Source organism: Hordeum vulgare, chromosome 3H (genome assembly GCF_904849725.1).
Source record: "Hordeum vulgare subsp. vulgare chromosome 3H, MorexV3_pseudomolecules_assembly, whole genome shotgun sequence".
Lineage (NCBI taxonomy): Eukaryota > Viridiplantae > Streptophyta > Magnoliopsida > Poales > Poaceae > Hordeum > Hordeum vulgare.
Window position 1 is genome coordinate 21756058 of NC_058520.1, and position 12145 is coordinate 21768202.

At 46.9% G+C, this 12145-nt stretch overlaps 1 protein-coding gene across 1 annotated transcript; it reads left to right on the forward strand.

The window, feature by feature from the left end:
- Positions 1 to 9289: 9289 nt before the first annotated feature.
- On the forward strand, positions 9290 to 10751 carry LOC123442672. The gene is made up of 2 exons (XM_045118776.1): positions 9290 to 9486; positions 10423 to 10751. The coding sequence occupies exons 1-2, from the start codon at positions 9374 to 9376 to the stop codon at positions 10559 to 10561; spliced, it is 252 nt and encodes an 83-aa protein (XP_044974711.1). The 5' UTR covers positions 9290 to 9373; the 3' UTR covers positions 10562 to 10751.
- Positions 10752 to 12145: the final 1394 nt, after the last annotated feature.

A 12145-nucleotide genomic window follows, 5' to 3' on the forward strand; every position in this document is an offset into this window, starting at 1 on the left:
ATGGCACAAGGTATGAACATTGCATATATACTAGTTGGACATTAAGTTTTATGCCTTTGATTCTTGGAGCCATAATTTATATGAGAAATTCATATTCAAACAACACTTTTTTTTTTTACTCAGTGGACATATAAATTGCAACCTTTCTAGTTAATTGTATGTAATGCAACCATATTTCTTAAATCTAATGTGCTTGTGTATATTGCAAAAGAGCTGTAGTGGGTGCCCATGGTAGCAGATCACAGGCGCATGAGTCATTGTGCTATAATATTGCTCTAAGTTGCTTATGTGTTCCATCTTTAAACTAGCAAGCATTGGAAACTTATACTGTTGCTTATGTTCTAAGAGTTGATAACATCAGTATGTAAACCTGTTATTTGTTCCACATGTATCTACATGTATGTGCAAGTACACACTAAGTATTGTTAAATTCATAATTGTAATGGTTCTGACTTGGTCGCATGTGCTAAATTCATATTTTGTAATGGGTCTGTGTAGATGGCTATGCTTTGCACTCCTCTTCTTCATGATTTAGTCCTCATTGTCATGCATCAACTTGATAAAAATAGTTTTGTACGTGCACCATAATGATGTAGAGACTGGAGGTTTCAGCCTCCTTTTCGAGGAAAACAAATAAGAAAAAAAAAGACTCGACTTTTGCACCTCTAGGAGTAACAATAATTGAGTTCTTGATCTCGGTTTCACTGAAATTTTGAGACAAACAGTTCCCCTGTATTGTATGATTGTATCTGACTGACACAGTGCACCCAGCTATAGGTTTGTTATTTGACCATTTGCTTTGATTAACCGAGGAACACATTACTTGTAGTGGATGCCTTGGGTCTTATGTGCTTGTCTTAGATAGTTGTTAATTACTATGATTTTGTTCCCTAATTCACGTTATATGTTTGACAAGTTGGTGGCAGCCTAATGCTGACGAGTCATGGCGCGGTTCACTTCAACGTGCAAAGGGGCGCGAGACGTACTAAGTTGAGGAAATGCAAGTACCTGGATGATGTAGGGAGCTTTTGAAGGAAATGTCCTGTTTTTCTTTGGGCCAGTGCAATCAGCGATGTGTCGAATTCCGTTTTTCTTTTTCTTTCCTGAACTAGAGACAGAGAGCTTCGCTGTATCTGTGTGAGACGGTTTCATTAATCTTTGGATGTAAGCAATGGATTCCATTCTTTACGGCACAGTATCTGTGTGAGACACGGTTTCCTTCTTTGGTTGTGACTGATGGTTTTCGTTTTGGCATGCATGATTTTGTTCTTTGAATAGAATTGGGGTCCGACGGTTTGCCACACGGAAATTGTGTAACCTGTATCGCCAAACCTGTGTATGTGAGTGTGACCTGGTGAAGGAAACCGTGGACGTTAGGACGACGAAGATGATGCAGAATGTTAGACTGTATAGTTATCTGTATATACACTTGTATATTGTAACGTATCCTTGGTACACCATCTATAAATATATGTGATAGGCCATCTGAGGGTTGAGCCAGTTCCCCCAAACCCTACGTTTAACATGGTATCAGACTAGGTTAGGGTTTTAGGTCGCCACCGCCTCTCTCCTGGCCGCCGCCGCCGTCGCTCCGCCTCGGGCCGCTGCCGCCGCCGCGATCTTCTGTTCGCCGCCGCCGCTGCATCCTCCCGGGCCGCCGCTGCTACCGCGCCCCTCCGGCCGCTGCGATGACGACCGCCGCCACCGCTTCCGCCTCCGCCGGTTTCCTCCCGGCCTCCCTCGCTGCGCTCCTCTCTCGCCCGACCGACGCCGCTGCTGTCGCTGCTCCGATCAGCACCCTCAGCGTCGGCTCCATCTTCTCGGCGGCATCGTACTCGTCGCCACCTCCGGTGACTGTGCTGCCGTTGGTTCCCTCCTCGGGGACCCCCTCGGCGCCCGCTCAGGTCGTTGCCCTCTCGGCGCCGCTGGTAGCCGCCTCCACGCCGCCGGCCACGACGCCCGCCATGGAGCCCTACTTCGACGCCAACACTGCCCAGCCGCCGCCGCCGCTCGGTGCCTATGTGGCGCCGGCGCCTGTGACAGCGGCTACTGCGGCGTATACGCCGCCTGCTGTCTTCACGCCGGGGAGTCTACCTGTGCCGTTCCAGTTCGGCCATCTCATCACCACTAAGCTATCTTCGGATAACTACGTGTTCTTGCGTGCGCAGGTTCTTCCACTCCTTGGGAGTCATTACCTCCTCGGCTACGTCGACGGCTCCTATCCGTGCCCTCCTGCGGTCGTGGACAGCGTCAATGGACCCGTCTACAACCCGGCGCATCGCGTCTGGACAGGGCAGGACCAGGCGAACCTCTCGGCTATCCAGGGGTCGCTTACCCCGGAGGTTGCCGGGATGCTCGTCTTCGCCAAGACCTCTCACGAGGCCTGGACTATCCTGGAGCGCTCCTTCGCGTGGCAGTCGCAGGCGCGTTCCAGTGCTCTCCGTCGCCAACTTGGTGAGTGCGAGAAGCTCTATGGCACGGCCACCGCCTTCTACCACAAGGTCAAGTCCATCGCCGACACTCTGGCCTCCATTGGCCAGCCTCTCACCGACACCGAGTTCAACTCCTACATCGTCAACGGGCTTGACGAGGAGTATGATGGACTTGTGGAGATCATCAACGAGCGTGGCCACACGTCTCCGATGCCGGCGCACGAGCTCTACTCGCGTCTTCTTCTCACCGAGCAGCGCGTGGAGGCGCGCCGCACTCGTGGCCAAGGTCTTCCCTCGGCAAACGTCGCCTACAAGGCGGGTCACGGCGGTTCGGGATCTGCTGCCCACTCGGCCCCCTCGGGCAAGGGTCCCACTGCGCCGCTCCTTTCGGCCCCTCCCCCTGCATCGTCCTCTCGGGGGGGTCGTCCTACCCGGGAGTGCCAGCTCTGTGGACGTGCGGGTCACTATGCCTCTAAGTGCCACCGCCGCTTCCAAAAGAGTTTCCTTGGCCTCTACAACGACGGCAAGGACTCGCGCAACAACGAGCGTCAGGCGCAGTTGGCTGATAAGCCAGCACCTCGGGAGCAGCAGGGACACACACAGTCCTATCCCGTTGACCCCCACTGGTACATGGACAGTGGGGCTACGGATCACCTCACCAGCGAGCTCGGCAAGCTCCACTCTTGTGAGGCCTACCACGACACCGACAAGGTTCACACCGCCAATGGAGTAGGTATGCGCATCTCTCATATTGGTCAAGCATCTTTTCTCACTAGCCATCCAAATAGGAGTCTTCAACTTCGTAATGTTCTTCGCGTTCCTGCTGTGACGCGTAATCTCCTTTCAGTTCCTAAGCTTAATACTGATAACAATGTTCTCTGTGAATTTCACCCCTTTGATCTTTTTATTAAGGATCGGGCCACGAGGGACGTTCTTCTTAGCGGACGGCTATGCCAGGGTCTCTATCGTCTGGAGCATCCTGGCGTCTCTCGGGTTTTTAGCGGAGTTCGTGTTTCGACGTCACAGTGGCATGCTCGTCTGGGTCATCCTGCCACTCCTATCGTCCGTCATATTTTGCGTCGTCATGAGCTTCCTAGCATGTCTAGTAATAAAGATGTAGCAGTGTGTGATGCTTGTCAGCAAGGGAAGAGTCATCAACTTCCTTTTTTAGCACCTAGTCGTGAGGTCAAACATCCTCTTGAACTTGTCTTTTCAGATGTATGGGGTCCTGCCCAGACTTCTACCAGTGGTCATAATTATTATGTCAGTTTCATTGATGCTTACAGTCGCTTTACTTGGCTTTATCTTCTTAAGCGTAAATCTGATGTATTCCATATAGTTGTTCAATTTCAAAAACATGTTGAACGCCTTCTCAAGCATAAGATTGTTCATGTGCAGTCGGATTGGGGTGGCGAATATCGCAACCTTGATTCCTTTTTCATCTCGCTTGGGATCGCTCATCGTTTAGCATGTCCACATACACATCAGCAGAATGGTTCTGTCGAACGTAAGCATCGTCATATTGTTGAGACTGGTCTTACTCTTTTGGCCCATGCTTCTGTTCCTTTTAGGTTTTGGAGTGATGCTTTTACCACCGCATGTTTCCTCATCAACCGTACTCCTACTCGTGTTTTAGACATGAAGACTCCTATCGAACTCCTTCTTAATGAACAACCCGATTATACCTTTTCTAAGGTGTTTGGGTGTGCTTGCTAGCCACATTTACGTCCCTACAATAAACGTAAGCTCGAGTTTCGTTCTAAGAAGTGTGTTTTCCTTGGCTATAGTTCCCTTCATAAAGGATACAAATGTCTTCATGTTCCCACAAATCGTGTCTTTATATCTCGGGATGTTGTGTTTGACGAACATGTGTTTTCCTTTGCCAACTTACCTGTGTCCACCCATGAGTCGCCATCTATGCATTCATCCTCTCTTGCCCCTGACCAATTTGATGATGTTGCATATGCTCCTATTTTGTTACCTAACCATGGTGCATGTGTTGGTAGAGGTGCTCGTCTTGAGCTTCTGGACGAGCCTGCAGCGACACCGGCTGCTGCCGGTCGCGAAGACTGTGGTTCCCTGGCGACGCCGGTTCGGTCGGCCCCCCTCTCGGCGCCGGTGCAACCGGCGGTCTCGCCTGCGCCTGGGCTGCTGCCGCTGGCCTCGTGCCTCGCGCCACCCCCGGTGAGCCCTCGCCTCGTCTCGCCTGTGCGGCTGTCCTCGCCTGCGTCACCGTCGCTACGCTTGTCGGCGCCGTCCAGCCCCTCGCCGGCTGGGCACCCGTCACCGCCGCCCAGCTCATCGCCGGCTGGGTCGTCTTCCTCGACGCCCAGCCCTTCGTTGGCTGGGCCCTCTTCGCCGACGCCCAGCCCCTCGCCGGCTGGGCCCACATCACCGCCACCCAGCTCACCGCCGGCTGGCCCCTTGCCGGCTCCTGTGGCCTCTCGCCCACACACGCGCAGCCGCAGTGGTGTTGTATGCCCTCTTAAGCGCACCGACGGTACTGTTGCGTGGTATGCCTCTTGCATGGCTGCTGCTCTTGCGGACCCGTCCTTGGAACCACGTACATATCAGGCTGCGCTGACTATTCCTCATTGGAGAGAGGCTATGGAGCAGGAGTATCACGCTCTTCTTCGCAATGAGACGTGGACTCTGGTTCCTCCACCCCCTAGGGTCAACGTCATTGATTCTAAATGGGTCTTCAAGGTAAAAAAGCATTCTAATGGATCTATTGAGCGCTACAGAGCGCGTCTTGTTGCTAGGGGATTTCGGCAGCGCTATGGTCTTGATTATGAGGACACTTTCAGCCCTGTGGTCAAACCTACTACTATCAGGCTTCTTCTGTCGCTTGAAGTTACTCGAGGTTGGTCTCTTCGTCAGCTTGATGTGCAGAATGCTTTCCTTCATGGCTTATTGGAGGAGGAGGTTTATATGCGACAACCGCCTGGTTTTTCTGATCTTGATCGTCCTGATTATCTATGTCGTCTTACCAAAGCACTCTATGGTCTGAAGCAAGCACCCCGTGCCTGGCATGCCCGTCTTGCGACAGCTCTTCGTGCTCATGGTTTTGCACCATCTACTGCTGATTCATCATTATTTCTTCTACAGAAACCTGAGGTCACTATGTACTTACTGGTTTATGTAGATGATATCATTCTGCTAAGTTCTTCACAGTTTGCTGCTGACGCTCTTGTTCGTGCTCTTGGTACTGATTTTGCTGTCAAAGATCTTGGGAGACTTCACTACTTTCTCGGTGTGGAAGTGGCTCCTAGGGATGCTGGTGTTGTTATGACACAAAAGAAGTATTCATTAGACTTGTTGCAGCGAGCTGGGATGCTTAAGTGCAAGACGTCAACTACCCCTATGTCTACCACTGACAAGATCACTGCTGTTGATGGTGAGCTTCTGTCCTCTGCTGATGCTACTATGTACAGGAGTATTGTTGGTGGTCTTCAGTATCTGACGATCACGAGACCAGATATCTCTTTTACGGTCAACAGAGTTTGTCAGTATCTTCATGCACCCCGTGACACTCATTGGTCTACTGTTAAGCGCATCCTGCGCTATGTCCGACTTACAGCGTCCCATGGGCTTCACCTTCGGCCGAACCCTACTGGGGTGCTCTCAGCGTATTCTGATGCGGATTGGGCTGGCAGTCCGGATGACAGGCGATCCACGGGGGGCTATGCTGTGTTCTTTGGCTCCAACTTGATCGCCTGGAGTGCTCGGAAACAGGCTATTGTGTCACGTAGCAGTACTGAAGCTGAATATAAGGTTGTGGCCAATGCCACTGCAGAGCTCATATGGGTACAGTCTTTTCTTCAGGAATTGGGAATTTCACAACCGCAGCCTCCTATACTTTGGTGTGATAACATTGGTGCTACATACCTCTCGGCGAATCCGGTATTCCATGCTCGAACCAAACACATCGAAGTTGACTATCACTTTATGAGGGAACGTGTTTCTCAGAAGCTATTACAGATCAAGTTCATCTCTTCAAAAGATCAACTTGCAGACATCTTCACCAAGCCATTGCCTCTACCACAGTTTGAGGCCTGTAGGCGCAATCTTACTCTCCTAGATTCTTTAGAGAGTAGTTAAGATTGAGGAAGGGTGTTAGACTGTATAGTTATCTGTATATACACTTGTATATTGTAACGTACCCTTGGTACACCATCTATAAATATATGTGATAAGCCACCCCTAAAGGGTTGAGCCAGTTTCCCCAAACCCTATGTTTAACACAGAACATACACAGCTGCAGAATAAACAGGGCACGAGTGTCTGCAGTTCGGCCAAGGTTGCTATTGCTGAGGTCTAGGAGCACAACCACGGCAGGAGTTCTGAACTTCGGCAAATGACGGCCACGATGGAGACTCCCAAATACGTTGTGAAGCAGCTATCTGGGGGAGAAGCGTAAGCTGTGAAAGTGTGAAGGACAAGCTCTGTTCTCTTTAACTTGACAAAAGAAGAATAAGGAAATTGGGAAAGTGTGCTTCTGCTCCCCAGCTCAGATGAGCTTGGGTGAACAGTAAAAGTTTTAAAAAATCAACATTAGTTTAAAAGATCTTAATTTTTTTGTCATAAACATTAACAAAAGTTTTAAGTGCTTGCAAAAATTCGTCGTGAAATCACATTCCAATAAGGCGTGGTAAAATAAAATAATTCAGTGCTCCAAAATTCTTTCGAAAGTAGCGTTTTCAGAGTATTATTTTTTTTACCACGCCTTGTAGGAATGTGATTTTATGATGAAAATTTGCAAGCACTTAAAACTTTTGTCAATGTTTATCACATAACAAATTCATATTTTTTAATTTATTTTGTATTTTTTTTTGGTTTTACTAGCAAAAGGACCCGTGCGTTGCAACGGTAGAAAATCAATTATAATCTTTAATGGTGCTGATCATATTATGTCTTTAAAATTTTAGGACATTTCTTGAAATGCATGAACATTTTTTGAATTAGCAAACATTTTTTTCAATTGCACTCAAAAAATAACACACAAAGTTTTTTTCAAAATCCTGGACTTTTATTGTTTTCACCAACATTGTTCTCAAAATTATGAACATTTTTCGGAATATGCGAATATTTTTACAAAAATCCCGAGCATTTTTTGAATTCACAAACATTTATATTTCTTTAAACTTTTATTTCAAAATTCCCAGTTTTATAAATTGCAATTTTTTTTCAAAGTTCTAAATTATTTAAACTAAAAAATGGAACAGAAAAATTAAAATAAAAAATGAGACTAAAAACAGAGGCACGAACTGTTTTTAAGATTTTTACACGGACTTTTGTTTAAAATCGTTGACTTTTTTATTTTATGGACATTTTCTCAAAGTTTAAACATTTTTTATATGCAAACATTTTTCAAAACTCCTGAGTAGTTTTTGAATTCTAAAAAAAATATGTTTTTTTTGAATATTTTATTTCAAAATTCTCAGTTTCTTAAAATTGAGAAAAGTTGTTTAAAGTTTTAATTTTTTAAAGTAGAAAAACAAAATGAAACTGAAAAGAAAAATAAAAAAACGAAACTAAAAAAACAGGCGCCCACGCATGTGCCGGCCCAAATAGGTGTGGTGCATCTTTTCCTAACGCCCAGACCGTAATATAGGAGGTGCCTACATGCCGGCCCAGTCCGGATATTTTTCTGTTTGAAACGTTTTTTATGACTTATAGGTGGCATTGGTGGGTAATTTTAATCAACTTTAAGTATAATTTGGATGACGTACGGAAGAAGCACTATTTGCTCTATTAGTAGGTAAAGACTATATTCACCCGATCTCATTTGAGCTCGGGCTCAAAAACTCTGCGTCCGTCTTAGTGTGTTGACATGATGTTTCACTTTACCAAAAGCGCTATGGAAACGTGACATGCATCCACACCCATGTGTGTACAATGAGGCAGCCCAAGTCCTACAGCGCCCACGCCTCCGTGCACGTCGCCTCCACCAACTTAGCCACGCACAGTCTGATCTTCGATTATGTTGTAAGAGTAGGCTGCTTCTTTTTGTGTATATAAACACTTGCAGTGAACGATGATGAATATACAAAGAGTTCATCTATCTTACTTGGTATCAGCTGGTCTCCATTCTACCTCTCTTCCGCCATGAGCATCCGTCGCCCCCTTCGTCAGACTCGCTCGTTCAGGGACGTCGACGCTGTCTTCATCCTGTCGGAAGTGCCCCCAACCTTGCGTCGGCCGCTCCGCCTCCCGCTCAGCTGTTGCCGCTTGCCGCTTTGGCACCCCTGACGTCTGAGCCTTGCGCTGGTCTCCCGCTGCACTTATGGTACCGCCCCTCTAAGCCGTGTGTCTGCATGTTGACGTGCTTGCTCTCCGACCACCCCAGGTTCCACCTGCCCCTCTTCCCTTGATGCATCATATTAACATCACTTCGTACATCCTCTTCAAGCTCTTGCTCGACTCCAGGAACTACTCCAAGTGGCGCAACCTCCTCTGGTACGTCCTGTGCAAGTACCGCGTCGGGGATCACATGCTCGAGGAGGTTGAGCCGCTGAATGAGGATGCCATCTGGCGCAATGATGATATCATGATCATCCCGTGGATGTACAGAACGATCTTTGATGAGCTCTACAACACCGTTCAGACGTCGGAAGCCACGATCTTCTATATCTGGCAGCAGTAGCGCGTCCACTTAGAAACGTTCGATTTCTCTTTGAAGGACATGGCGAGAAAGAGAGTTAATTGCCGGAAACATCAACATTAAAGGCTAGGGTTGCGGGAACCACGGTTCTACACTTTTGTGCCCAAAACCACTAATACCAAGGCTAAATTTTTGATAAATGTTTTTGTAAAAAAGTAGCCTCGGAATTAGTGATTTTCGACAACCCTAATCATGGGCTCTCTCAACGGGCTCCGCCGCAAAACCCTAGCTAGCTCGAGCCCCCAGCGAGGCCAGGGAGAGGTCGGGATCCGCGGAGATGCCTTCCACTTCGTCGGCGGTGGGGAGGCTGCAGGCCGCCGCCAACTCCTCCTCGTCCTCCTCCTCGCGCTCCTCCTTCTCCGACCAGCTCCTTCTGCCCAGGGAGGCAGGGTATGTCCGAGCTTCCCCTCCCCGTCCTCCTCCTCCTCCTCTGGTTCGAGATTCGATCGATGCGCCCTGCTTTGGCTCGCTCGCCCGGTAGATTGCTGATTTGGGGGCGGATTTCGCGCTATGCTGCCTGTAGTTTGGGGGATATCAAGCATGTTGTACTGTACTACACTGTGGTAGTAGTAGGTGACGCAGACGTAGGAAATCCCTGCAACACATCAGAGCTGGAAATCCCTGCAACACATCATCCCTGCAACACTTATTTATTTATTTGGTTAGTAGCTGATTGAAAGATGCTTTAGGTGAAAGTTTGGTTTCTGTTTCATTTTTTATACAAGTTTTCGTTGAAAGGTTTGTCCCCTCTTAGTTGAAATTGGAAGTATTTATTTGCACTAGTCTGAAGTTCTATCAGATCCTCCCAGTTTAAACTTTAGAGACTGGAAAAATCAATCGCAAGTTCCAGTAGATAGCATGCTTTGAAGTTTTGAGACATGCAATTGAATGCTGGGGATGGAACACGGACAATGTGGAGGGTTGGGATATGCATCTGCCAACCAAAGCTGCAGTCGTCCGCCAAATAGACCCTGTGCCTATATAGTGAAATCTGAATGGCACATGCATGTTTTCCACATTTGGCATCTACTCCATCCGCTCCTAAATATAAGACATTTTAGAGATTTTACTATAGACTAGATACGGAGCAAAATGAATGAATCTATATTCTAAAATATGTCTATATACTATATAGTCCATAGTGGAATTTCTAAAAGGTCTTATATTTAGGAACGGATGGAGTACTCTCTAGTCTTCTTTTCTAGATTCAGGCTGCAGCTGTAACATTTTTGGTGATGTAAACGTGCACATGTTGTACTGTAATCCCTGACTGAAGTTATGCCCCTTGCAAGTTTGCAACTGACGTACGATCCTTTGGTATTGCAGCCAGATGGTGTCTCTGTCGGCTTGCGCGAAGTTCGGCGCTGTCAGCTTTGTTGTTGGCGTCGTGGTTGGCTTCACCCTGAATAAAAGGCTGCGCCGGTTGGCTACCAAGCTGCTCAAGAGAATCAAGGACGATAGCTAGCAAAGCTAATGCAAGTAATCTCGAAATTTTGTTGGCAAGTGTGCTCTAGTTACCTTTGTAGTAACCCCAAGTTGAACCTCCTTGACTGCTTGGATTTACTGTGATGGATACGATATCGTCGTTTGTAAGATGTATCGCAAATCTCTTATGGGGGATCTTTATTAATCGCAATTGTGGCATGTGCAGACTCTGCTCCTACTGACCATATATGTATGGTGCCGTTATGTTGACACTTGCTTTCATGGCTGGTTGTTGAAAATGATGGGCTGATGTTGTTTGGTTAAATATCCTGACACATCAATTAATAATGGAAGCAGAGGAGATGGGGCCTTTGCTGTTGCTTGGCTTTCCAGTACATATATGCTGCTACTGGCTCAGGTAAGGCATCAGGTTCAATCCTCCAGAAATAAAAAATGAGCCACCTTGAGTGCTTTTGCTTTTGCCTTTTGCTGCAATGGTGGGAAGGAAGGAATAGTTAGTGGGTTCAGTGTCCAAGTAAAAAAAATTAAGGTAAGCATCATTAGCCTTCTTTGCCACTTTTCTCTTCCAGCCATCATCAAAGCCTGCCTTTATGCGACTAATTCTTGCTTCAGACCCAAGGAATTCCCAGCTGAGGTCGCTTCCTCCTGTGTCCTTGCTCTGTTCTTCCTCTTCTCAGCACGCATAGGAAATGTTTGTCTTGATCCGCCCAAGTTCGCCGTTCCTCCCCCGTTGGTCCAGTGATCACCATTGATTGAACAGATCCTGTGGACTTACCGCCCGTGTTGAGGTATATATTTGATCTCATTGTCCTGAACTTCTTGATCTGTAACGCGGTGGGAGATACTCCTTCTGTTCACTAGTTGGTCCATAATCTTGTATTATCTATATACTACAGGTGTAAGAGCAGCATGGTTTTCTAGTGGTGATTGACCGATAATCTTCTATGAGATCGACTGGTCATCAAAGCAAACTGCTTCTTCAAGATTTATTATGATCACTATTGATTATAATTATTGATGGTTTTTCCTTGACTGAAGAGTGGTTTGTAAGGTAAAGACTTGCAATCGACTTAACTTCCATTACTCCAATCGAATAAACTAGTTGTCAAGATTTCTAGGCTAGCATTAGGGCTATTCATCGGGAAGATGGATGAGAAAAACAAAAAAAATTGCTGGATGATCAATCCATGTGTTGTAACAGATAGAAATATAACTCGGTGCAACATTTCTTTTGATTCAGTCCATATGCAGGCTGCTATGCAGCTGCCATTGGACGGCGCCCTTAACTGGGCAAGACAAACCAATAAATACTTTGCATGAAAAACTAACACACATGTGAATTTGCAAGCACAAGCAATGAATTAAAAGACCCAGTGGCAGCTCGATACATGGCAAGCACAAGCACATGTGAACTTAGTCCTCGATACATGGCGCTACTCAAGGTGCTGAATCTGTATGTACGTTGCATACATAGCTTTCATTATGCAAAATCTATTATAAATGCATATCGCAACTAAGTAGTGATATCTTCTAATGTATCTGTAGAGCCTTGTCTCATTTTGGAAAGCATGCTAAGATATCTTGTGCATTCATTTTCAGCTTC